Source organism: Enhydra lutris, unplaced genomic scaffold (genome assembly GCF_002288905.1).
Source record: "Enhydra lutris kenyoni isolate GAN:26980312 unplaced genomic scaffold, ASM228890v2 scaffoldscaffold88, whole genome shotgun sequence".
Taxonomy (NCBI): domain Eukaryota; kingdom Metazoa; phylum Chordata; class Mammalia; order Carnivora; family Mustelidae; genus Enhydra; species Enhydra lutris.
Window position 1 is genome coordinate 2,704,772 of NW_019154172.1, and position 27,977 is coordinate 2,732,748.

At 34.9% G+C, this 27,977-nt stretch overlaps 1 protein-coding gene across 2 annotated transcripts; it reads left to right on the forward strand.

Annotated features, from left to right (window-relative positions):
• The first annotated feature begins 8,836 nt into the window (after positions 1–8,836).
• Positions 8,837–27,948, forward strand: LOC111162078 (HORMA domain containing 1). 2 transcript variants are annotated; one of them, XM_022526282.1, is made up of 14 exons: positions 8,837–9,153; positions 9,899–10,043; positions 12,972–13,035; positions 13,596–13,632; positions 15,593–15,613; positions 15,868–15,894; positions 17,231–17,298; positions 17,810–17,961; positions 20,078–20,337; positions 21,926–21,992; positions 22,074–22,150; positions 23,059–23,142; positions 25,225–25,296; positions 27,652–27,948. In XM_022526282.1, exons 1-14 carry the CDS (start codon positions 9,121–9,123, stop codon positions 27,730–27,732), a joined length of 1,188 nt encoding a protein of 395 aa, XP_022381990.1. In that variant the 5' UTR covers positions 8,837–9,120; the 3' UTR covers positions 27,733–27,948. The 2 variants fall into 2 exon arrangements, with proteins under 2 accessions (XP_022381990.1, XP_022381991.1); XM_022526283.1 differs by lacking the exon at positions 15,593–15,613.
• The last annotated feature ends 29 nt before the right edge of the window (positions 27,949–27,977 follow it).

The following is a 27,977-nucleotide window of genomic DNA, read 5'->3' on the forward strand; positions in this document are numbered from 1 at the left end:
ACAAGAATTGCTAACTATAAAAACATGAACATAATATGTGACTACCATCAAAAGTGTAGAGAAACATTGTAATCAAAGAGTATTTAGTCAAGGGGTAACTGGGCTCAGTTCATAGAGCATGGGATTTTGATCTCGGGGTTGTGAGCTCAAGTCCCATGTTGGGCATAGAGCTTACTAAAAAAGCAAAAGAAAAAGAAAAAGAAGAAAAATGAAAGTATTTATTAAAAAAGTATCTTTAATTGATTATTCTTTATTTTGCCCACAATTTTTTAAGCACTGTAAATGGAACAAAAACATAGGTAGGTTTTAACTTTTGTAAGTCTGATGAAGCTTATAAATTCTTTCTCAAAATAATGTTTTTAAATACATAAAATAAAATATATAGGAATGCAAAGAAAGCCAACTTTATTGAAATACAGTTATTAAAATGTTAAAATATAGGGGTGCTTGGTTAGGTGTCTGCCTTCAGCTCAGGTTATGATCCTGGGGGTCCTGGGATCAAGTGCGGAGTCTGGGTTCCTGCTCAGCGGGGAGCCTGCTTCTCCCTCTCCCTCTGCTTGCCACTCCCCTACTTGTGCTCCCTCTTTCCCTCTTTCCCTCTCTCTCTCTGTCAAAAAAACAAAATCTTTTTAAAAAATGTTAAAATAGGGGCACCTGGGTGGCTCAGTGGGTTAAGCCGCTGCCTTCAGCTTGGGTCATGATCTCAGGGTTCTGGGATGGAGTCCCGCATCAGGCTCTCTGCTCAGCGGGGAGCTTACTTCCCTCTCTCTCTGCCTGCCTCTCTGTCTACTTGTGATCTCTCTCTGTCAAATAAATAAATAAAATCTTTAAAAAATAAGTAAATAAATAAATAAATAAAATATATTTTAAAAAATGTTAAAATATATATCTGTGCCACAGTAATACATATACTTCTTTATAATGAGAATTAATAACCATCTTAAATTTGAAATAGTGATGAGTATAAATGATACTTGACAGATATCTGGAAAAACTATAATGATATATATATATGTAAATATCTGACTTTTGGTGATAAAATTACAAGTATTGCTAATATTGTTTTATGGACTATACTCAGAATTGAAGGAAATGATAACTTTCAGTTAGAGGTTAATGAAAATAAAGCTATAATTTTTTCCCCATACAAATTATCTGAATTCTATCCATGGACTCTGGATCCTAGGGGAAGGACCCTTGAAATAAATAAACAGAGTAGGGAAATATTTAACAAAGATCTTTATTCTATTTCCAACACAAAGGGAAATTTTTAGCAATAAATAATTTCAAACTTATAGAAATAAACAGCTTTTTAAAAAAAGTTTAAAGCAAAAAAGAAAAGAATAAACTTATTCTGGAACCTCTATACAGGGATGGTTTGAAGGAAATAAAAAGGATACTAGCTAGAAAGTACTATAGAAAGTACATATGTGAGGTGATATAAAACCTTGGACAATTTAAGCAGCTGTGAAAAAAGAAAAAGAAACAAGCAAATTTGGGAGTCATTATAGAGTAAAAGTTGACAAATCTTTTTTTTTTTTCAGATTTTATTTATTTATTTGACGGAGAGAGAGAGATCACAAGTAGGCAGAGAGGCAGGCAGAGAGAGAGGGGAGAAGCAGACTCCCCGCTGAGCAGAGAGCCCGACACAGGGCTCGATTCCAGGACCCTGGGATCATGACCTGAGCCGAAGGCAGAGGCTTAACCCACTGAGCCACCCAGGTGCCCCAAGTTGACATATCTTTTAACTGCATAATAAAGGTAAACAAGGATTTAAACATTGCAAAACTAGGAGTCCACTGGACAATGCCACTATGAACATATAAGAAAAATATGAAAGCAGAAACTATTTCCTTGAAAAAAATTATTCTTTTCTTACTGTTCTTAGATGAGAATCTTGATGATGATCAACTCTAAGTTACCAGAGAGATACATCCATCTTTAAAAATGAAAGCAATCCTTAAAGGACATAACTACTCTGGGGCACTTGGATGGCACAGCTGGTTAGGTGTCCTACTTCGTTTTGGCTCAGGTGGTCATCTCTAGGTTGTTATCTCAGGGTCATGAGATTGCCTGCCTCAGGCACTCAGCACAGAGTCTGCTTAAGAGTCTCTCCCTCCATCCCTCCCCTACCCTCACACTCTCTCTCAAATAAATAAATAAATATTTAAGGAAAAAAAAGAAAATGACTCAAGATGAATCAGTGTATCTTTGTTGATGCCTGCCCCCCTACCAAACCTTTAATTTGTTCTCCAACCAAGACCCCGAAGTGTTCATTCACAAATATAAATTTGATAATATCTTTCCCAATTGTAAGCATTCAATAGCTCCCATTACACCTAAAGTAAAACGCAAATTCCTTAACATTGACTATTAAATTCTGCATATCCCGGCTCTCCTATTTTATCTGGAGTCAGTTTTCCTCATTTGCTATGCGCTAATCCATACTGGCCTTCCTCCAGTTTTTGAAGCACTTCTTATATTAGGACCTAGTTTTCCAGCCACACTCTTCCAATAATTTCCACTCATCATTGTGGTTGTAACTCAAATGTCATTTCCTTACAGAGGCCTTCCATGAACCACCTTCTCATGTAAATTGTTTCTTTTCCTTTGACTATCATTGAATCCAGTACTTTTCTTTCAAACCTTGTATCAAATTATAACTATATATGTTATTTATATACTTATTTGTATAACATCTCTCTTCTTCATTAGATCATCGGCTGAACTAGGGCAGAAAACATGACTCTTGTTTACTTACCACTTTGTACTTAGAACATAGAACAGTGCCTGCCTGAAAGTAGTCTGTCACTATTTATTGAAAGGAGAAAATACACGAGTGATGGATAAATGCGAATGAATGACCAGCACATTGTAAGAGTTCGAAGTAAAACTATGTCCTAATAGTTCTTTCATAGTAATAGAAATCTAACACTTGTAGAAACTTTTAAAATGTCTATTAAAATTTAAAGGAAACTATTATTCAAAACTTTCTTTTCCTGCTTCCCTCTCTTTCCCACACCTCCTAGGCCTATACTTTGATCTGGATTTTGCTCTGCTTCTTTTCTACTTCATTGAGATAAAGATAATTAATGAGATTGCCTTAATAAAAGAGATAAAGATAATGAATGAGATTGCCTTAATAAAACAGTAAGCTAAAATTTTATAATATTCAGGTAGCTATCAGTTCTTGAGATTATTTACTTGTTTAATTTTTTTTTAGTACAGTTAATATATTCACATGGCTCAAAAATTAAAAAGGATTGCAGGGGAGGAAAAAAAATATTTTTCCTACTACCCTCCTAGATTCTGTCACTGGAGCCATGTAAATTGGACTGACAAAGGGTAGATTAACAATAGAAAAGCATACATATTTAATATAAGTTTTACATGACACAGGAGCCTTCATAAGGAAATGAAGACCAGAGGGAATAAACTTAACTGTTTTTATACTACATTTGATGAAGAATGGAAAGTCCTGGGGATGCCTGGGTGGCTCAGTCAGTTAAGCATCTGCCTTTGGCTCAGGTCATGATTGAAGGGTCCTGGGATCAAGTCCCACATCAGACTGCTTGTTCGGCAGGGAGCCTGCTTAGCCCTCTGCCTGCTGCTCCCCCTGCTTATTTTTTCTCTCTCTCTCTGGCAAATAAATAAATAAAATCTTCAAAAAAAATTTTCTGGAAAAATGTGATAGGACAGAAGGGTATAAGCTAAAGGTACCAAGCAGCAGGAATCTTACTAAGTCCTGTTTATTTGGATTTCTCTTGGCACCACTTTGTCTATGGAGATAAGGATTGTTTCTTTCCTTTAGGTACAAGGAGAGCACCTCTCACATGAGGGCCTTATGACATGCTTCATAGGAAAAGAAGGAAGTCAAAGATAGCACTTAAGCACTATCCATTTTAGACAGTAAAATTAAAAAAAAAAAAAAAGGCAGGGTGCCTGGGTAACTCAGTTGGTTAAGCATCTCCTTTTGGCTCAGGTGATGATCTTTGGGCTTATGTCATGATCACAGGATCCTGGGATCGAGCTCCACGTTGGGGTCCCTGCAGTGGAGAGTGTACTTCTCTCTCTCCCTCTGTTGCTCCGCCTGCTTATGCTGTCTGTCAAATAAATAAATAAAATCTTGAAGAAAAAAAAAGAAACCTATTTTTTATAGTGGAAAATAAAGGCACAGCCATGCAAAAACATAAAAAAAAATGCAAAAACATGGTACTAAACAGTCCACGAAAAGGACACTTGTTTGCAATAGGAGAGCTGAAACAAGAAGGCTGAACATCATCTTGTTCAATTTTGGCTGGGAATATGTATGTAGAGAGATGCAAATTTTTTTTGCCACTCTGCACATGTCTGCAAATGAATTTAAAAGTGCTATATTGCATTGCTTTTTTTTTTTTTTTGGTCTCCGTTTATTTGACAGATTGGCAACTTGTAAATATGTCACTTTTTATAATTGGGCTGCCAGAACTACAAGCTGGCTCACGTAAATGACTGCTCTAATAGTTACCTACTGGCATTTTCTTTCAGATATGTGTTGACTTATTAGCCCAGAATTCTAGTGTGTCCTCATGATATTGGGGGATTCCATGTAGTCCAGTAGAAGAGCTCCATTCCATGGATTTACTTTGTTGTGGTTTCCTTGAATTGCTTTTTAATTTGGAGTTTACAAATTAATTTTAGTTACTGAGCAGATTCACTTCTATGAAGGCTGTGAGTAATGAAGATTGACTATATAAAACACTGAAAAATTTCTATCTGTCTCCTTTCCCCTAAAGGCTTAGATCTTTCCTCTTGAGAAGTAACCACTATTATGAGTTATGAGTGTCTTTCTAGAATTTATTATGCATATACAGGTAACTTAAATATGCATGTATATTACTTTTTTTTTATCATTAATTTGAAGGGGTCCAGACTATGCCCCAGTATCATAAGGATTATTTTGAAGTGAAGAAATTTGCAAATCAATGACTATATGAAGAGGCTTTTTTCCATTCCTTTTTCTTGAAAGCAAAGCTTCCCAAAAGAATTCAATTGTCCTGAATCCCCTCCCAAAGAGTTTTACAAAGACAAGAAGTCAGCACAAGTCAGCACCTGGATAAGAAATCACCTAAAGAGACATTGTCATAAAACTATCACATATCCCACCTATTCTCCTAATGGCGCATTCATTTTTCCTATAAGTCATATGTTCTCTCATAACTTTCCCTCTGCTCCTCTGCCATCCCCTATTAAGATGGCATATAAACTCCAAAATCTAACCACATCCTTGAGTCACATTTCTTTGTGAACTCCTGTGCATATATACATACTTAAATTTGTTTTTCCCTCTTGCTAATTTGTCTGTCCTTCATTTAAATTGCAGGCCCCCAAGTACAAAATCTGAAAAGATACAGGAAAAGATTTTCCTCCTCAACAATTTCAAAGAGCAAATGATAAATTGTACAAACACTGATCCACAGTATATATATGTGTGTATTTGGGTAGTGTTATATAACCAAGAATTTGCCGATTTCTAGACAGCAAAAATGTTATATTCTCTACAGTAAGTACCTCGTAGCTGTTATCAACAATTCAGAGGCACATTCAGAATGGTACTGTGATTAACACTATGCATAACTGAACTGTTTGTTTTACAGTGAGTATCTGTAAAAGCTTAACATCCCATTCTCTTAACCAACTATTTTTTTTTTTTAAAGAGTTTATGTCACAGAGAGAGAGAGAGAGCGAGAGAGAGCTCACACACAAGCAGGGGGAGCGGCAGGCAGAGGAAAAAGCTGAACAAGGAGCCTGATACAGGACTAGATCCCAGGACCCTGGGATCATGACCTAAGCCAAAGACAGATGCTTAACTGACTAAGCCACCCAGGCATCCCTTAACCAATTATTTTTAAAATCAGTAACACTTTTAAATACTTTTAGCTGTTTCTTTTAGTATTTACCTTCAGGTTTCTAGTATTGCTCTTTTTAATGGTATCTACTTACTATTATGGTAATCGATGTTTTGGATGTCTTGCATCAACACCACCCATTTCTCCACTCTCATCCTCAAAATATAGTCAGTGATACAGTTAGTTAAATCAGTAGTTACTGATTGTATTGAAGGAGTTCAGAACACAGCACCCAAAGAATGCTGGTTTAGCATACTGACTATTTTGAGTTAAAAGCACTTGAAAAATAGCAGCTGTGAGGAGGACATTCTGATTCTCCTTTCTTTTCTTAAAAGCAGGAGATAAAATTCCCATGTGAAAAATATCCTCCCTATATCAGAAAGAAAGAGAAATTCTCATCACCAAGGGCATGAGGCCAAGGCCAAGATAAATCTATACAAACCAACCTTGTTAATCTAACCCCTATCTTTCTAGTTACTTCACTCATATAACTGCTCCAGCCCAAGCCCTTCGCCTAGTCATATTTTCACAATTTACTATTCTTTGTCCAACTCAGTATATAAGCATTCAGCTCTGCTTCCTTGGGTCTTAACTTTTCTTCTGAAAACTCCCAGGTGCAAAGATATAATTAAAGAAGATATAATTAAAATTTGTATGTTTTCTCCTATTAATCTGGTTTTTTTTTTGTCAGTTAAATTCATAGGTCCAGTCAGAGACCCTAAGAAAATAGAAATTATTCATCCCCTAGAGCATTATTCTGATTCTGTGATTCTAGATAAGCTATTTACTTTTTCACTTTTTTTTTCTATAGTTGTTAATAACTCAAAAGTAAATTTAATACGAAGTACCAAGTCATAAACCTAACATGTCATTATTGTGGTGTCATGGCTCCGCCTCTGGCAAGGCTGAAATTGGTTTTGGTATCAGGAAACCAAGTTTACCTGAAACGGTTTCCTCATCTCTAAAAATCGGAGAAATACTTGTGTTTTCCTCCTAAGATAAAGGTCTTAGAAGAACCAAAGTAGGAATAAGATAGAAGAATAAGTGAATTTTGAAAGCAGCTTGTGAACTTCAGGCATGAGAGAACTATAAAACAAAATGATTATTAGACCAGGAGATTTTCACAGTTTTTGACAGAAAAAAAGGTTCTCTTGATTGACACTGGGCAAATCTTTTCTTACTGGGGTGGCTGTTTTCTAACTGGTTATGCAGACATATCGAAGTTAATAAATAATTATGTTTACACTGCTAACACAACTTATTCGGACATAAAACAATTTGTAAACAGCTTGTACTCTTCAGCAATCTCCAACTACAGACCAGCTCTGATTTTATTATTGTTTCTAAATGAGATATTAACTACCCTCGAAGCTCTCCACTGTCCCCACAGACAGCAAAGTAGAAATATCTAAGTAGAGACTGCCAGAGCACCTGGTTTCCTGAAGACACAGGAGACTAAGGTGGGAATGGAATGCATTTGTGGCAGATACAATAAGAAAATCATAGAAAACAATCAGAAATTAACAGGGTTAATTAAACGGCGGTTGAGAACACGTTAGTCACCATAGGAAAGCTAAGTATTTTGGAAAGGCTTGGCACATGCCGTTACTTAAGCTTTGCCTACTGGCAATCTGGCATTTCTCTGACGGAGACTGGCTCTTCAGCCTCTCGGGATTCCCAGAGCACCTTGCGCGGCTCTTGGCGGGAAAACGCCTGGAGGTCACAAGGCTGCTGCCGCGCCTGTGAGGGCGACGGTTGAGGGGAGACGCCTGCGCATCCCACAGAGCGCGTGCTGCGTGGTGCAGGTTTCGTGGTCGCTGGTGCCAGTCCTCAGACGTTCCGTAACGTATATGTTTGTTTGCTTGTTTGTTTGTTTTCTTTCGTGTTTGTTTTTGTTTTTTGCCTTTTAATCTCTTTTTCTGAAACCTCCCAACTACTTTTAAGTTCCTTAAAGTCTTAATGGTGAAACATGGCGCGGGGGGTGGGGGTGGGGTGTGGAATGTAGACCCACTTACTCCTCACGAGAGGTTCTTGAGACGAGGTTAACTCTGGCGTCTCGTCCAGGTTTCGTCAGGATCAGTTAAAACAGTAAATTGTCTCTTCTGGGACCTCTTCCAGTTGAATTTTCTGATTAAGAAAAGTGAAACTGGGGACCAAAAAATTGAAACTTAGTGAAAACATCAGTCATAATTGAGAAATCGGAATCAGCCAAAATCTGGAATATTTTCTGTTCCTCTTTTGCGGTTGTTCCACAGAGTAGGACAGTATGTTATTATACTGAGAACCATGCTTAAGTTCAGTAAAGGATCTTTACCTGATTCGGTCCTTTTGAAACTACAAATATAAAACAAAAATTTCAGGATTTCTTTTTCCGTTTTCTTTCTTTTTTTTTTTTTTTAAGACTTTTTTTGGTATTATTCATTTGAGAGAAATAACGCAGGAGAGAGCACACAGGAGAGCGGAGAGTGGAGAGCAGGAGCAGAGAAGGGAGGAGGGGGAAGGAGAAGGGAGCAGGGAGCTAGAGGAAACAGGGGCTCCTCAGGATCCTGACCGGAGCCTGAGTTGAAGACAGACAGTTGAAGACAAGACAGTTAACGGACTGAGCTACCCAGGCGTCCCCACCGTTGTTTGTTTGTTTGTTTGTTTTATTTTTGTTTTTTGTTTTTTTTTTAGGTATACATATATGAAAGATCTTTATTATAAGGAATTAGTCACACAATTAAAAGGCCCAAGATCTGCAGTTATCAAACTGGAGACCCAAGAAAGAGTTAAAGTTTCAATTTAAGTCCAAAGGCGGGAAAAGACAGATGTCCCAGCATAGCAGACAGGCAGGAGGAGTTCCTTCTTACTCAGGCTTTGTGTTTCATTCAGGTCTTCAGTGAGGCCTGTTAACCCTAGGGAGGGCAATCTGCTTTGCTCAGTCCTGCAACTCAAATGTTGATCTCATCCACAACACCCTCACAGACACACCCAGAACAAAAAACTTAAGATTACTTTAAAGAGTTTGGCAAGGGTAGTTTTCATTACTTAATACCTACCTAACTGTAACCATGTAGTCAATGCTTGAATACATTGATTTGTTTATGTAAAATTTATTTACATGAAATTATTCACATAAAAAAGTCTGACTTTACATGTAATAAGCTAGAATGTTAGGGATAAAAATAAAATCTGAAGTTAAAGCTTTTATTTGTGTCATAAGGTTGAATTAAAGGAAAAACTTTATCCGAAGATGGCCACTGCACAATTGCAAAGAACTTCCATGGTATGATTTTGTATACTTTAATATATGTTAATTTAGCTAATTTTATTGTTTATTGAAGTCTCAATTATTTTTATATTCTAAAGTTAGAATCAACTGTTTGAGGGTTTAATGAGATCAGGAAATTCTCTATTTTAAGAACTGAAGATATTTACTAAACTCTTTATAGAGTCAATGGAGAATTATAGTAGATATTTGATGCAGTGAATTAAATAATTGGTTCATATTCAATTTAGTTGAGGTGAATAAATGCTATTCTCTTGCTTTGATGAAATTATCATTCTTAGCAGTCCATTCCTACAATTGATCTTAGCCAAAAGGCCAAGAAGCAATTTAGCAGTCCATTCCTAGGAAATGAATGTACATGCTTCACAAAGATAAAATTCTCGTTGTTGCACAGTTCTTGTGTTATAGTTACCTGTGTCAAACCTAGTTGGCAACTAAAGAGAAAAGAAGTGTTATCTATCATGTGCTTGCAGCCAACTGCAGGAGGATTTTTGACATGATTTTTAACTACTTTTTGCATTTTACCTTTAAGTGGCAACCCTGGAATTACCCTCACATCTTAGAAGCCACCCTGACTTTCTGGGGTTTACTAACCACTATGGCTAGGATTTTTTTTTTTTTTTAATTGTTAGAATTCTTTGGGAAAGTATCATGCTTATGCAAAATTAGATCTACTCAAAGTTCAGGAAGATGTTATTTTTAATAAATCTAAATGGTATGTTTAAATTTTCCTTGAATTTAGAGTGCATTGGTGTTTCCCAATAAGATATCAACAGAGCAACAGTCTTTAGTGTTAGTGAAGAGGCTCCTAGCAGTTTCAGTATCCTGTATCACATATTTGAGAGGAATATTTCCTGAATGTGCTTATGGAACAAGATACCTAGATGGTAATGTCATGTTTATATTTTGTTTGTTTCAATTTTTTAGATGTAATGTTTATTTTAAAACTTTCTTTGAATGTGCCTGGGTGGCTCAGTGGGTTAAAGTGTCCGACTCTTGATTTCAGCTCAGGTCTCAATCTCAGGGTCATGAGTTCAAGCCTGTGTTGGGTTCCCTGCTAAGTGTGGGAGCCTATTTTTAAAAACCATGCATACACAAAACTCTTTCTTTAAATGTGTTTTTATTTTGGCTTGCTTTAAAACTGTAATATTTTTGACCCAGCAATTGTATTACTAGGTATCTACCCCAAAGATACAAATGTAGTGATCCAAAGGGGCACCTGAACCCCAGTGTTTATAGCAGAAATATCCTCAATAACCACTATGGAAAGAACCCCAATGTCCCTTGACAGATAAATGATATATTTAAATTTTCCTTGAATTTAGAGTGCATTGGTGTTTCCAATAAGATATCAACAGAGCAACAGTCTTTACACACACACACACACACACACACAGTAGAAACTACTCAGCCATCAAAAAATGAAATCTTAAAAAAAAATGAAATCTTGCCATTTGCAACAGCATGGATGGAACTAGAGGGTATTATGTGAAGTGAAATAAGTCAATCAGAAAAAGACAATTTCATATGAACTCATTCATGTGGAATTTAAAAAACAAAATGAGGATCGCCTGGGTGGCTCAATGGGTTAAAGCCTCTGCCTTCAGCTCAGGTCATGATCCCAGGGTCCTGGGATCAAGCCCCGTATCAGGCTCTCTGCTCAGCTCGAGCCTGCTTCCCCCTCTCTCTGTCTCTGCCTGCCTCTCTGCCTACTTGTGATCTCTGTCTGTCAAATAAATAAACAAAATATTTTTTTTAAAAAAATGAGATCAAAGGGGAAGAGAGGGAAAAATAAGACAAAATCAGAGAGGGAAACAAAACATAAGACTCTTAAATAGGAAACAAACTGAGGGTTGCTGAGGTTGTTGGGGAGTGGGGTAACTGGGTGATGGACATTGAGGAGAACACACTGTGATGTAATGAGCACTGGGTATTATATGAGACTGATTAATCACTGAACTCTACCTCTGAAACTAATAATATTTATGTTAATCAACTTTAAATAAAGTAAGAAAAAATAATAGATAAAACTAATTTTTACTTAGAGATTTTCTAATAATAGCTTTATTAAGCTATGATTCACATACCTGACAATCATGCATTTAAAGTGCACAGTTGAATGATTTTTAGTGTATTCAAATTGGTGTGCAATCATTACCGCAGTCAATTTTAGAACATTTCATTAACCCATAAGGTAACTCCATAACCAACTAAATGGCTCTCCACTTCCCCTACCTCCCCAGTCCTAGGCATCCACCAATCTCTCTATCTCTATGAATTTGCCTATTTTGGATATTTCATGTAAATGGAATCATAAAATATGTAGTCCTTTGTGATCAGCTTCTCTCACCTAATGTTTTTAAGGTTATTGATATGGTAATGTGAATTAGTACTTCATTCTCTTTTATTGCTGAATAATATTCCATTATATGGATATACCACATTTCATTTATTCATTCATCAGTTGAAGAACCTTTGTTTCAGTTGTTTCCACTTTTTGGCTATTTATATTTTTTCTTTTTCTTTTTCTTTTCTTTTCTTTCTTTTTTTTTTTTTTTTAATTTGAGAGAGAGCACCCATGAGCAGGAGCGGGGAGGGGCATAGGGAGAGAATCTCAAGCAGACTCCACACTGAGCTTGGGGCCAGACATGGAGCTCGATTTCACAACCTTGAGATCATGACCTGAGCCAAAATTAGAGTCAGACGCTGAACCAGCTGAGCCACCCAGTAATTTTGGCTATTATAAATAATGTCACATTCATGTACAAGTTTTTGTGTGGGTTAAGTGGTTTTTAAGAAGTATATTCAAGGGGTGCCTGGGTGGTGTGGTCGGTTCAGCATCCAACTCTTAAGTCTCAGTTCAGGTCTGGTATCAGGGTCATGAGATTGTTCCCACTAGGGGCTTAGCAATCAGCAGAGTCTGCTTGAATTTCTCTCCCTCTGCCCCTCCCCCTGTACACTCACTCTCTCTCTCACTGAAATAAATATTTTTTAAGTATATTTAATATCTTTGGACGCACTTAATCGTAATATTTTTTCCTCAGTTTCTCAAATTTAATTTTATCTGACATTACTCTTATAATGACGAATAGGTAGATAAAAGTATACTATTATTAATAGCTTTGTACAGTGGTAGTTAGTATATGTTGTGTTATTTTAAGGAAGTAAAAATAATATAGTCTATTTATACTACAGTAATCATTCATTACCCAGGGCATAGTATGTACCTAATTCTGAGTGCTAACTATGTGCTGGGCAATATGTGAAGTGCTATGTTATGTATTATATCTTGTTAATTCATATTATAGGCCTATGAGTTAGACATTATCCCTATTTTTCAGATAAGGAACCTGAGACAGAAATCTCAGTACTTTCCATTGTATTACCTGTTGCTTTCCTGCAAGTCTCTATCTCTGGTAGCTAAATTCTTGGTCTTTTGCCAGTTAAATTCTTGGTCTTTTGCAAGTATTTAATTGGGATAAGGGCCTGCAAATACTAAGACTCTTGGATAATGATGGTGTGAAAGCATTATATCTGACTTTAAATATTTTATAACTTTTAAGAATTTTTTTTCTACCCATTAACATGTATCCTAGTCATTATGGTGTCATTTTATAATAAGGAAAAAAATATTCTTTGTTTCCATAAAACGTTTCTTCTTTTAAATTATATTAATATCAATCATCTGGAAGTTCATTGCTATTTAATAATATAATATACCTCTAATACACAGCTGAAGAAAATAATCTTCAGTTAAATTTCTAGTTGTTTACTAATCTTAAGCAACTCTATATTTATATAATTTTGGTGTTTAGATCTTTGTGTCAAAATTCTGAGAGAAGATAAAAACTGTCCAGGATCTACACAGTTAGTGAAGTGGTAAGTAAAAGAATACCTAATGATATTAAATTATTTTTTTTCTTAAATCACATTCTTTTTTTATACCTTGGATATCTTTCAGTGTTTAACCTAATTTTAGTAATTCCCTTTTCAATACTAGATACCATTTTTGCAGGTCTTTGGATTTTTGCCTTAAAATTTTCCTTTATTTTATGCTCCATGTGAACAGAATTCATTTTCCTATTAGTGTTCCCAAGTAGCTGTCAGATATTTTACCTCCTATCCCAAACCATCCTCTATCAACATTTTATATTTCTGCCACTATTTGTTTTGTTTTATTATTTTAAGCTGGTTAATAAAAAGGGAACTTTAGGGAGACCAGCTGGCTCAGTCATTAGAACATGTGGCTCTTGATCTCAGGGTTGTAAATTTGAGCCCCACACTGGGTGTAGAGATTGCTTAAAAGAAAAAATCTTATTAAAAAAAGAATAACAAGAAAATTTATGTTAGTAATAACATGGAAACTTATTAAAAGAATTAAAAGAATTCTTTTCTGGAAGTGCATTCAGTCTAAAAATGAATCCTTTGTTATTTTTTAGGATGCTAGGATGCTATGATGCTTTGCAAAAAAAATACGTAAGTCAGCATCTCCTTATCTTTCCTCCTACAGTTTATACTCCACAAATGTAACAGCAGTTACCGCAAAGTAAAACTTTAATTTAAACTAACTTGTGCATAGGACAGTCCAAATTACTCAAAAGTTTGAACATTTGAACATTTTAAAGACTAATATTCAACTCATTTTAAACCAATAGAGTTAATACTTAACAAATTTGCCAAGCCAGTTTTAATTGTTAACATGTATTTGTTTTAGTAATGCATATTAACTTACAAAAACTTAATGAATTAAAATAATTCATTTATTAGTTTCACATGCCTCCTACAATTTTGTTTATACTAATAATTTAATAAATTATTTCTTCGTGAGAGTTCAAAAATAAATTTCTGTGTAATCTAGGTTAAATTGTCACAAATTCTAAATAAGGAAATTCCAATTAAAAAGTGTTTACTGTAGACTATTAGCGTGTTTATATCAGCACATATAAAAAAGTCAAGCTCTAAACAAAATTGTAAAAAAGTAAATTTTATCCCTGGTCACTAACCTCCCTTATTAAAGCATTAAATATTTAATACTAATTAAATATTGAGTGACTGCTGTGTGCTAGACACATATTCCAGGTGGTCAATGAGACAAAGAGGATCTCTTCTGTAGTGGGAAAACAGTCAATAAAACAAGTAATTCAGGTAATTTCCAATTGTGTTAAAGGCCAATAAAATATTGAAGGAAAGTGTGTTGCAGGTGGAGAGGTGGGGTAACTTTAAATAGGGTGGTCCTGAGTAGGTGACATTTAAGCTGAAACTTGAATGAGAAGAAACCAGCCAGGCATTGACTTTGGGAGAGAATATTCCTGACAGAACACGAATACAAAGAGTTGAAGGGGGAGTTGAGAGAGTTCAAGGAACAAAGAGGAACAGTGTGAATGGGATTAGAATGCAATGAGTAGTAAGGGAGGGAGAATAGTTTTAGAGGAGCCTGAGGAGATAGGCAGGGCCAGAGCATTCAGAAGTGTGTATAGGTAAGGAGTTTGGATTTTATTTTAAGTTCAAATAAAAAACATTTGAAAGTTTCAAATAGAAATGTAACATCATTTGATTTATATTTTAAATTAAAAATCACTCCAGCTGCTGTTAAGGCAATATAGAGTGGAAGAAGAATAAGATTGGAATCAAGGAGAATGGTGCTTAATCTGTTAATGTGGTACTGGTGAAAAATCACCAGCGCTTAGACTAGCATGGCAGAGAAGGAAAGAAATGAAAAGTTTCAGGATATATTTGGCAGTAGAACTGATTAGACTTGATAGATTGGCTGTAAAGTGTAAGGAAAAGATCCAAATCAAGGATGACTCAGATTTTTGGCAGATTAGTTGAGTGGATTATTTCCTGTGATTCTCTATTCGAATGGTCTCCAAAGCCTCTTCCCTTTATCAAAGGAGCAGAGTCCTGGGGCACCTGGGTGGCTCAGTGGGTTAAAGCCTCTGCCTTCAGCTCAAGTTGTGATCTCGGGTCCTGGGATTGAGCCCCACATTTGGCTCTCTGCTCAGCAGGGAGTCTACTGCCCCTAACACACTGCCTGCCTCTCTGCCTACTTGTGATCTCTGTCAAATAAATAAATAAAATCTTAAAAAAAAAAAAAAAAGGAGCAGAATCCTGAACTCTGCTTTCTCTTTTCAAGATCAGTTCTTACATTGTAAGGGTTTGATGTTATTTCACAATATATATTTTCCTTGTAACTGGCAGAAATGCATGTATTTTCTTATGTCAGTGACATGAATGTCAACCTTCAGTAAGTCAACTAGAAATAGATATTTGGGGGAATAAGGAAGGACATCCAAGGTTTTGCTTTATATAAATCATATTTTCTGCAAGATTATTTCTTAGTAGGAATAAATGTTGAAATAGGACAAAGAATTCTTGTGATTCATCAAGAAAAAATATTTCATAGAATAAAAGTAAGATTTTTGTTCTTTTATTTCAGCTAAGGATGGTTGTTCTAGCTGTAAGTATTTTTAAATTGTATGTTCTTAAAGACTGTCCTTGCTTATTTAAATAACACTAAAACCAGCAATTGATGTGTCACTTTATTCAAACAAATGATCTATTTATTGGAAAAAAGTAACAAATTAATATTTTGGGCGGTCATTTTGTATTTTGTTTTGCTGAATCCATTTAATAGTTTAGTCTAAATATCCAATTTAGTTCTCCTTGAATACTTAGACTTATATAACTCAATTGTAAATTATTTTTAAATAGGTATACACCAATCCAGAAGACCCTCAGGTAGGTATGCTTAAGTTAGTAAAGAAACATAATATCTCTAATATCTAAAAATAACATAAATTACAATAATATCTTATGTTTTTATTTTTTCCTTTTAATTTTTTTATCTTGTGCTTTTAATGATATTCACTCTCACATGTATTTTCACATTTGAACCTCATAAAGTCTTTTTTGAGGTAAGACAATATTTGTATTGTTATCTTTAAACAGATTAATATGCTTGCTACCAAAGAGATTGGGTGACTGATCCTGGGCCATAAATCCAAAACCCCTTAGAAATAACCTAAGTCTCCTAACTTATGCTTTTATGTAACATTCTTTTTATAAAATTATGAAAGGGGTTGAGTTTGACAAAAATGAGATACTTATCCTTGAACTTTGAATATTCATCCAATCCTGTCACATCCACTTGTTCATCTGACAATTAAAGAAGGGATTGCTACCATTATCATCTTCACTTATAGGTAAGGAAACCTAGATACAAGGTTTCTTGTGTAAGGTCACAGTGGCAGAACCAGAATTTGGACCTAAGAAGGCCAGCCCATGATCTTGGTGCTTTAAAACATTGCACTATTGTTATTATAATATATTCATTCAGTCATGGAGAAGCAGATTTTTTTAAGAGAGAGAGAGCTGATTCCCCTTCCTGTGAGAGCACTGATATGTAAAGAAAGCATGTGTGTCCATGGTGACAAAGAAAATCTCAAGAGCTGTGAATTAGTTGATTGTTCAGAAGCTAACTAATTGTTCAGAAAATATTCTTTTAGTTTCAGATGTTTTATATAGTTCAACATTTTTTCTTACAAGAGCAGTTTGCTGATTCACTAATATTTATTGATTGTTTGGTGTGCCAGGCACTTTTATTAAGGGCTCTATATAAATTATCCTATTTGCTAAAAATTCGCAACCACCAATTACATAGGTACTATTTTCAGGCCCTATTATTAGCTGGGGAAACTAAAACCTAGAAGGCTTAAATAACTTGCTTCTGGTTACATATAGCAAGGATTTTAAGTCCTGTGCTTAAAGCCATTCTGCTTGAGTAAGAGATAATACTGCCCCTCTTACCTGCCTCCTAAGGAGTTCCTTCCCTCTGGGATATATAATATACATTGCAATTAGTGGGAGAATATATATCTCTCTTGAGACTGAAGCCCCAAATCCCAAATCATGGAAATTTACTATTAGGACTTGAAAGTTTCAGTTGACCATTAAGGATTAACATTGCAGAAAAAAACTATTAAACCAACGTTAAGAGTCATACATAAGCTGTATTTAGTTACTTGGCCACCAGCACTGTATATCAAATACATAACTGTAATGTTTTCTATTTAAGACAATTTCAGAATGTTATCAATTTAAATTCAAGTACACTAGTAATGGACCAATCATGGACTTCATAAGGTATTTTATCATTTCCTTTTTGTAATACAGATTACCACTTATTTATATTAATACTATATTGCTAAATTTCAAGATTAATTCTGAAACTTCTCAAACATCCTCAATTAACCATTGAGGTGTGGCTGTACAAAATATCTTTTGAGCAGCTGCAAGCCCAGATTGTGTGGCTAATTATATACTATTTTAATTGTGAAACAGAGCCAAAGAGTAAGAAAGCTATTGTATGCTTGAGTGATTAGAAATGTAATTAAAGTCCTTCACTCATTTCCTTTAAACATCTGATATAAAATGCATATTAATGTAAATAAAATTATTAGTTTATAACATTATTAATAATGATATTAGTGATATTAAATTTTAATAATAGTGACATTAAAACACACTTTATGGTGACTTTCAACTTAAAAACTTAATGATATAATAGGAATAAGAATCTCAAATAGTATGATGTAAAGTTGTTATTAGAAGCCATGGGTGTCATAAAAGAAATTAATGTGTGATTCTCTTATAGTAAAAACCAAAACAGTGAATCTAGTATGTCATCTGCTGACACCAAGAAAGCAAGTATTCTCCTGATTCGCAAGATTTATATTCTAATGCAAAATCTGGGACCTTTACCTAATGATGTTTGTTTGACCATGAAACTTTTCTACTACGATGAAGGTACCACTTATAATACATTCTGTTGTTACATATATGTTTTATTATTGAAACAATTAGTTTCCATCCTAAATGATTTTCTTTTTTTTTTTTTTAAAGATTTTATTTATTTATTTGACAGCGAGATCACAAGTAAGCAGAGAGGCAGGCAGAGAGAGAGAGAGGAGAAGCAGGCTCCCCACTGAGCAGAGAACCCGATGTGGGGCTCGATCCCAGGACCCTGAGATCATGACCTGAGCCGAAGGCAGAGGCTTTAGCCCACTGAGCCACCCAGGCGCCCCCCTAAATGATTTTCTTAAAGATTTTTATTTATTTATTTGACAGAGAGAGAGAGAGATCACAAGTAGGCAGAGAGAGAGGGGAAGCAGGCTCCCCGCCGAGCAGAGAGCCCAATGTGGGACTCGATCCCAGGACCCAGAGATCATGACCTACTGAGCCACCCAGGTGCCCCCATCCTAAATGATTTTAAGCACCTCAATCTGTAATATAATTTTTGAAATTATAAAAATTTCATTTAATATCAGCATTTGAAAAAGAAAGATTCAGGAGCGCCTGGGCTACTTAGTTAATCCTGCCTTTGGCTCAGTTCATGATCTCGGGGTCCTGGGATTGAGCCCCACATTGGGCTTTCTGCTTAAGCGAGAAGTCTGCTTCTCCCTTTCCCTCTGTGCCCTTCCATTTGTGTGCTCTCTTTCTCGCTCGCTCTCTCCAATAAATAAATAAAATCTTAAAAAAAGAAAGATTTGGAAAATTAGACTTCCGAATATGCACAAACTTTTCCAGTGATATGAACATATCCATGTGAGGTACAACCTCACTTATAATTAAAGAAATGGAACAATTGAGATGCCACTTTTCAACTTACCAGAGCAGTAAAATTTGTAAACCAATTATTGGCAAGGGTGTGGAAGAAAGTAGGCACTTTTATAATTCTTTTTTTTTTAATGTATTTATTTGACAAAGAGAGATCATAAGCAGGCAGGCAGAGAGAGAGAGAGAGGAGGAAGCAGGCTCCCCTCTGAGCAGGGAGCCCGATGCGGGACTCGATCCCAGGACCCTAAGATCATGACCTGAGCTGAAGGCAGAGGCTTTAACCCACTGAGCCACCCAGGCACCCCCACTTTTATAATTCTTGAGAGAATGTATATAGGTGCAACAATTTTAGAGGACAATTTAGCAGTATCAAAATTTCAGATGCATGTTTTCTTTAATCCAGAAAATCAAAAGTATCTTGGGAATATACTTAACACAAACATGCAATGTTATATGTTTATGAGGATACCATGCAACTTATTAAAAATGTGCTCCTAATTTATCCAAGGAATATTAAAAATGGATTAAAAGGAAAGGTTAAAAACAGCTAGGTAAGTATAGGGCACATAGGTGGGTAAGTCAGTTAAACCTCAGACTCTTGATTTTGGCTCAAGTCATGATCTCAAGAGTTGTGAGATAGAGCCCCCACTTGGGCTTCGCACTCAGCAGCAGTCAGTTTGTCCCTCTTCCTCTGCTTCTCCCCATCCTCAAACCCTCTCCCCGGCACACATGCACGCCCACACACATGCTCTCTCTCTCTCAAATAAATAAAATCTTTAAAAAAAAAACCAGCTAGGTATTGAACAGTATGATCTTATTTGTGTTTTGTTAAGGATTTTACATATATCTGAAATATGTATTTTACATGTGTAGTATCTTCTAGAAGAACATAAAGCAACAACAATAATGACAACTAACATTTATTGACTACTTACATTGTGCCAATTCTGGTCTGAGGATTTAACACACTTTAACTCTAATACCCTACCCAATGGGGTAGGTACTATTATTATCCCCATTTCATAGATGAGAAAACCAAATCAAGGACAATAGATAACTTATTCAAGGTCAATAGTCAAGTGAAAAAAAAGGTTGCCTTTTATACTATTTGAAATGTTTTCAATCTGTATTTATTATTATTATATATTATTATTATTATATATTATATATATAATATATTATATATATATTATATATTATATATATTATTATATATTATATATTATATATTATATTAATTATATATTATTATTATTATGTTCTCTTCAATTTCATGAACATCACAGCTTATACTTACTTTTCGCAGTTACACCCCCAGACTACCAACCTCCTGGTTTTAAGGATGGTGATTGTGAAGGAGTGATATTTGAAGGGGAGCCTATGTACTTAAATGTGGGAGAAGTCCCAACACCTTTTCACACCTTCAAAGTAAAAGTAACTACTGAAAAAGAACGAATGGAAAATATTGATTCAGCTATATTATCACCAAAACAATTAAAAACACCACTTCAAAAAATTCTCATGGACAAAGATGATATAGAAGATGAACAGGAGCATTATATAAGTGTCAGTACATTTTAAAGTTATAAAGTATAATAGTAACAAATGTTTGACTCAATTCTGAAGACTAATAGTTCTCAGTGATATTTGTATAAATACTGTATTTTTTTTTTTAAAGATTTTATTTATTTATTTGACAGAGAGAGAGATCACAAGTAGACGGAGAGGCAGGCAGAGAGAGAGAGAGAGAGAGGGAAGCAGGCTCCCTGCTGAGCAGAGAACCCGATGCGGGACTCGATCCCAGGACCCTGAGATCATGACCTGAGCCGAAGGCAGCGGCTTAACCCACTGAGCCACCCAGGCGTCCCTAAATACTGTATTATAATCATAAATTCAAGGTTGGTAGGGACCTTAAAGAAGGTATCAGCTTTTCATTTAAAAAATTTTTCCCTTGGTGCAAACACTATTCTCAGAAGTTTAAAAGCACAACTATTCTGAATGAAGCAGGGAAAGGTACTGGAGGTCCAGACTCTCATCACCTCAACTACCCTTGTAGTAAACTCTGAGGAAACTCTTTGGTCTGGAGCATAACTACTCCATGAGTACATGAACTACTCTAATTGCCTAACTAATGTTGAAATCCTTTCTACCAATACCCCTATTAGGTGCTCATTTTAGACCTGTGCTTGAACTTTCTTGGGGCCTGCAAAGTCACTGTCCTGAAGCAGCCTGGAAGTTCCCAGAAGGCAGGAAAATTGTGTTTCTTCTTTGTAATCCTCCTGTGCCTACCACATAAGTGTACAGTGTGCATTCTCAATATTGGCTAAATGAATGGATGAATAAAAATATTAAAAAAGTCTTTTTTTTAGTTGTAATTACTCAATCCCAGGAAATCTTTCACATTAACATGATTGTTTCTTAATCTAATCTTTGTTGTTGTTCTGTTACCTCATTTTATTCTAAATTATAATCTCAGTACTTATGTATAGAGTTTTCTTTTTTAATTCAGGCTCTGCCACATCCTAACAAATAAAAAATTCAGTTTTGAACCAGTTTAGTCAAAGAAGAAGTCTTCTCAAAACCTAAATCCCAGTGATGGTTTATAAACAAGTATAGCTGGAATTTATGTAGCATTCTTTAAATATTTAAAGCTTGTTGATGTATGTCACAAAGAGAAAAATAATTATAAAGTAGACATTAAACTTGTTACTATTTCTACCATACTATGACTGATCTTATTCTTTACTAACTCCCTGAAGAGGGTTGGGGCATTTTTTATTCAAGTGTGTGATAACATCTGTAGAAAAATTCTGGAGATATAGAAGTAGTAGTTGTATGAACTTGTCTAATTCATTGCCCTCAAACAATAGTAAAAACTAAGGGTTCTTAGAACCATTATGTATTTTTTGAGAAAATTGTATATTTGTCTCTAAAATGACCCTGCAACGTAAAGTAGTAGTTTATACTTTGTCTGGATAAATATGGCACCTTTTTTTAGTAATTATAGGACTTTATTTCTACCAAGTGTAAGACAGTTGTAGTGGTGTGTTATATTAATCTTCATGTAAAACACATTTGTTCATAAATACTTCTACCCAGTTGTTTTAATTGCTTTTTGGAATGAGTCCATTTTTTTCTTCATGTAATTATGTAGGATGATTTTGACCTTGAGACTAAAATGGAAGAGCAGAAAAAAAACCCCAGATCTTCTGAACTTGGAGGTAAGAAATTAATGAAAATGTAGATTGATTCACTTCCAATACAATTTTATACCATTTTAACTCTTTTTTTTTTTTTAACAGAACCAAATTTAGTTTGTGAGGAAGATGAAATTATGAGGTCTAAAGAAAGTCTAGATCTTTCAATTTCTCATTCTCAGGTACAAATTTGGTAATTCCACTCACTTTTAGCTTTTTTTCTGAAGAATATGTTTATTCAGTTAATTTTCAGGTTTCCTTATTATATTCAAGGTCTTTTAGAAGAAAATTAGGTCTTAAGAATGCTTTTTAACAAAATTTGAAAAGTATATGCTGAGCCATCTGGATGGCTCAGTCATTAGTCGTCTGCCTAATACTCAGGTTATGGTCCCAGGGTCCTGGGATCCAGCCCTAGTAGGGTTCCCTGCTTGGCGGGGTGCCTGTTTCTCCCTCTCCCGTTCCCCTGCTGTATTCCCCTGCTCTCTTGCTATCTCTGTCAAATAAATAAATAAAATCTTTAAAAAAAAAAGTATATGTTGGAAAGTTTTAAGTATATTACTATCAGTTTATTTAGTAATAAACCTAAATACTGTTCATAAAATTTCAGAATTTCAGAGCTAGGTAGAATCTTAAGTAATTATTCCACCACCTTTTGTATTTACAAATGGAGTATATAATACTTTTTGTTGCCTGGAGCAGACATGATTAATTTTGTTTTCCATAGACAATAAAATCTTGATATAACACTTAGATAAAAAGAACTTGAAAATAATGGGACTGATTATTGTCTATGTTCCTCTGCACTTCCCCTTTCTCCAGTGGGAGTGAGCTTAAGTTCTTATCTCTTGGAAGAGTAGTGTAGTGCCTGATGATCATTTGGGATTTTTTTCAGTTCAGTGAATGATCAATCATATACAGTATCAGTTTCACTATCTTTGCCTTTGCACTTTTTGTGACAGTAAGAACTACTTAAAATTAATGGTTTTCATTAACATAATAAGACCCTAGGTTTTAAGTTCCTGAATTTTGGAGCCCCATTATTATGTTATAGAAAGTTTTTATTATGTGATTTTGTGTTATTATTTTCTAGGTTGAACAGTTAGTCTGTAAAACATCCGAACTTGATGTGTCTGAAAGCAAAACAAGAAGTGGAAAAATCTTTCAGAATAAAATGGTAAGTGTACCTTTAGATTTTTTTTTTCCACTCTAACCTTATAACTTTTTCCCACATGTAAGTTTATTTTGCGTCTTAACCCTTCCTTTATAGACGAATATTTGGTAAGTACCTATTATGTGTCAGGTACTTTACTAGGTGCTGGAGATATAACATGAATAACACATAGTTCCTGCTCTTAGCTCAAAGTTTAGTAATTGGAGGTCAACGAACAATGATAGGGGGCCATGACAGCAGTTTGAATAGGCTACATGGAACAAAGGAAAGAATGGTGAATTTTACTGAAAGTACATAAAAGAGGAGAATTCAGGAAAGGCTTTGAGAAATGACACCATCATCCAGATTCCAAGGAGATTGCCTAGAATGCCAAAATATTCTCATGTTTTATCTTGTAAATATAAATTGTCTTGTTAATAAGACATTAAAAATTAATGTTTTGTATATATTTTGCATAAAATGAATCTCATGTTTTTAAGCAAACAACCCACTGGTTTATGTTAGTTTCCTATTTTTGCTAAATGGAAATTTGTATTTTATTTTAGACTTTTAAGTTACTCAAACTTTCCAAGATGAAGAAAAAGCATTCTGTAAAATATTATATCTAAATTTAGGAAACAAACAGCACACTCTAAGAATGGTATAGTGACATTTCTTTCCAACTCCTCATTCAGTGACATCATGTTGGTAGCTTGAAATTGGACATGATGAGAATATTCACAGCGTGGAAGTAAGCAAATGCCTCAACACAGGATTTGTTACTCCTAGAGAACTGGTTGTTAAACATTTACCAGCACACTATTCATTATAGTGCCATTTTTCAGTGTTTTTTTTCCCCACAGTCCTTTTTTTTTTAAGTTTTTATTTATTATTTTCAGTAATCTCTATCCCCAATTGAACTCATGACCCCAAGATCAAGAGTCATATGCTCTTCCAACTGAGCCGGGAGGTCCCTTTTTTCTACATTCTCCATAGGAAGTTTGAACTGGTAGAAGGCAGTATTCAAACTAGTATGCTGATGAAAGCAAGAGATAAAAGAATTTCAAAAATTAGTACAGCTAGCAGCAGAATGGCCTTGTAGGCAGCTTCTATTTAGGATGAGTATCCTTTCTAGGATATGGGGAGAAAAGCAAGAATTAAAAAAAAATTATTAGGAAGGATTTTTCTTGTAATAAGACATTAAGATACTTTGGGGACGTAAACTAATTTCTGAAATTGCCTACGTTTTTGGATATGAACTCTCTGCCACAGTACTCCTGATTTTGAGAATCATGGCTGAATGATAGGAAATGGCAAGAAGTGAAAATATTTAATAGTATGTACACTAAGAAAGTTATTGAAAAGTACATTTTTGACATCAAAAAATAAGCCTGTCCTTTTAGAGAATAGTAATAGACAGCTAATAATGTGTCATCATCCAATATTCATTTTTAAAATTGCATAGATAGCATTATTAACAATAGCCAAAAGGTGGAAGAAACCTAAATATCCATCAATAAACAAATGGATAAACAAATGTAGTATATTTATACCATGGAATATTATTCAGCCACAGAAGGAATGAAGTACTAATGTATGCTTCAACAGGGATAAACCTTGAAAACATGCTAAATGAAAGAAATCAGTCACAAAAGTCTACATATTATATGATCCTACTTATCTGAAAGTCCAGAATAGGGATTTCTATAGAGAGAGAGAAAGTCTTAGAGCTAGTGGGAGAAGGAGGGAATAAAGAAGTAATAAATTCAAAGAACCCAGGTATCTTATCTTAGTAGGAAATAATTACACTAGGTATAATTTTAAAAAGAAAGAAGAGAATGAAGGAAGAAACAAATCAACCAGCCTCAGGTTTCTTTTTGGAGTGATGAAAGTATTCTGAAATGGACTACAATGATGGTTGCACAACTCTGATACTTAAAATTATTGAACTGTAAACTTTTAAATAAATGAATTGTATGGCATCTGAATTATATCTCAGGAAAACCTTTTTTAAAAACTGCATATAGTTGCCTATAGTTTAAAAAAATCAAGTGTTGGTTGTTCTTTGAGAAATAACCAATTAGTAATTATTCCGTCTTTATGGAGGCTAATGGAAATCAACCAGTAAAATCTTCTAAAGAAAATCGGAAGAGAAGTCAACTTGAACGTGGGAGAACAGTAAGTCTTATGATAATATACAGGTTGAATAAAATGGCAAGTATCAGACCATCATTACTATAGATTAAATTTATTTATTTATTTATTTATTTATTTTTAATGTATTTTTTTAGAGAGGGAGAGGGATGAGAAGAGAGAGAGAAAAAATCTAAAGCAGGCTCCATTCCCAGCACAGGGCCTGACTCAATTTCACAACCTTGAGCTCTGACGTGAGCCAAAGTCAAGAGTTGGAATGCTTAATGGACTGAGCCACCCAAGCACCCCTAGATTAAATTTTAAATGATAAATGTGATAATATCCCTGGATATTACCTCAAAGTACTGATATCCAAATCTTGTTTATGTGTAATTGTTTCTAAAAAATTAGGTGATTTTAAAATAAGATGTGTGAGGTTTATTAGTTTTTTCTATGTAAATATTTACTGATCTATGAATGATTTGAAGAAGTTGGAGGAATTTATAAAAAAAAATTAAAATCAGTATGTCCTGAAAAATATGAATAGAATGAGAAAATGAGAGTATAAGACTATTTAGGCCATTTTATTTACATAGAGCTAAAATTGGGCCACAAATTTGATCTCAGCTTCTGAGAGAACAAAAGTGAAGTATAAATAAGTTACCAAATCAACTTGTTCCATAAAAAATAGCATCTTCTCTTAGTACCTTAGGAAGAGAAAGAAAAATTTTCTTTTTAAAAAAAATTTTTTTAATCTTTTTTTCTTTTTTAAGATTTTTTGTTTATTTGACAGACAGAGATCACAAGCAGGCAGCGAGAAGGGGGAAGCAGGCTCCCTGCAGAGCAGAGAGCCCAATGCGGGCTCGATCCTAGGACCCTGGGATCACGACCTGAGCCAAAGGCAGAGGCTTTAACCCACTGAGCCACCCAGGCACCCCAAAAGAAAAATTTTCTTGACCTACATTTTTTAACAGTTGTTTCATATTTGGGACCTTATTTTACCAAATCAGATCTTGTATTTGTCATTTCTGAGATAAATATTTATATTTTTCTTTTTTTTTTTTTTAAGATTTTATTTATTTATTTGACTGAGAGAGAGACAGCGAGAGAGGGAACACAAGCAGAGGGAGTGAAAGAGTGAGAATCAGGCTTCCTGCCTAGGAGGGAGCCCGATGCAGGGCTCAATCCTAGGACCCTGGGATCATGACTGGAGCCTAAGGCAGATGCCTAATGACTGAGCCACCTGGTGCCCCAAATATTTATATTTTCAACTAGAATTTTTAGTATTATTAGTAGGTTAACATTTAGGCAACTGAATAAGACTGCTTTAAAAAAAAAATCAAACGTTAAAGGGGTATTCTCAAAAATATAGTTAATATTTTTTTCAATTTACATAACTCAAAAAGGGAATGAAATAACCTGACACTTCATTAATTTATTGTCTTCCCAGTGTATTAAACTTTGATTTTTTTTTTTAGCAAAATCATCCAATTTGTATCATTAGTGAGTTTTTTTCAGAAAAACCAAAGTTGAGTTACTCAGGAATACTATTAGGGGCACACCTGGGTGGCTCGGTCATCAAGCATCTGCCTTCAGCTCAGGTCATGATCCCAGGGTCCTGTGATCAAGTCCCACATCAGGCTCCCTGCTGGGCAGGGGAATCTGCTTCTCCTTCTCCCACTCCCCCTGCTTGTGTTCCCTCTGTCACTGTACCTCTCTAATAAATTAATAAGATCTTAAAAAAGAAAAAAAATGGGGCGCCTAGGTGGCTCAGTGGGTTAATCCTCTGCCTTCGGCTCAGGTCATGATCTCAGGATTCTGGGATCGAGTCCCTGCTCATCAGGGAGCCAGCTTCCTCCTCTCTCTCTCTCTGCCTGCCTCTCTGCCTACTTGTGATCTCTGTCTGTCAAATAAATAAAGTCTTTAAAAAAAAAAAAAAAAAGGAATACTTTAACGAAGTTTAAGTCAGACACTGCTAAGTACCAGGGTTACAAAAAGAATAATACGTGATTTAAATCTTACATGGTGCCAAGGTACAATATTTCATTATCTGTAGCTCGTTTTAAAATCTTTTTTCCTTCTTATCGCCCCATAATATTTTACTATTTTGAGGACATAATGTTAGATCTATGTTTTTGACTTCTCCAACAACCCGGATAAAGACCTTACACTTTATAAGTATATACTTACAGCAGCCATCAGAAGATACATCAGTAATAAAATTTACCCTACTTTTTAAAGAACGCAGGTGTTCTATCTTAGTAGGAAATAGTAATACTATATATAATTTTAAAAAGAAAGGGAAGGATAGAACAAACAAACCTCAGAGACGTGAAAAAAATCTGAAAGTAAAGACATGTAAGCTGAAAAGTATCCTTAGTAGTTGTTTTCTTTTGACAGGTCCTTCATCACTTTGATTCTTCTAGTCAAGAGTCAGTGCCAAAAAGAAGAAAGTTTAGTGAACCAAAGGAGCATATATAAAAATTAATTTTTTCTTCTGCATGTTTGTGAAGTTCTCAACATTTCAACTACTGGACAATGTATTACTATTTTAACGTGTGTTTGCCATGTGAAAATTTATACATTGTGTTAAGCAGTTAGTACAAAAATAAATTTTTAGCTGTCATATTGTGATCCTTAATCTTATCTGAGACAATGCAAGAGAACTTTTGGATAAAACCAAAAATACCAGTGTCATAACTGATTTGCTCATTATCTACTCAATA

Bases quoted from the DNA above. Each gene is read 5' to 3' on its own strand.
- LOC111162078 (XM_022526282.1), top strand. From the start codon at position 9,121: ATGGCCACTGCACAATTGCAAAGAACTTCCATG. The intron at 13,633-15,592 runs GTAAGTCAGCAT...CTTTTATTTCAG, and splicing joins ATGCTTTGCAAAAAAAATAC to CTAAGGATGGTTGTTCTAGC. The intron at 21,993-22,073 runs GTAAGAAATTAA...TTTTTTTAACAG, and splicing joins CAGATCTTCTGAACTTGGAG to AACCAAATTTAGTTTGTGAG.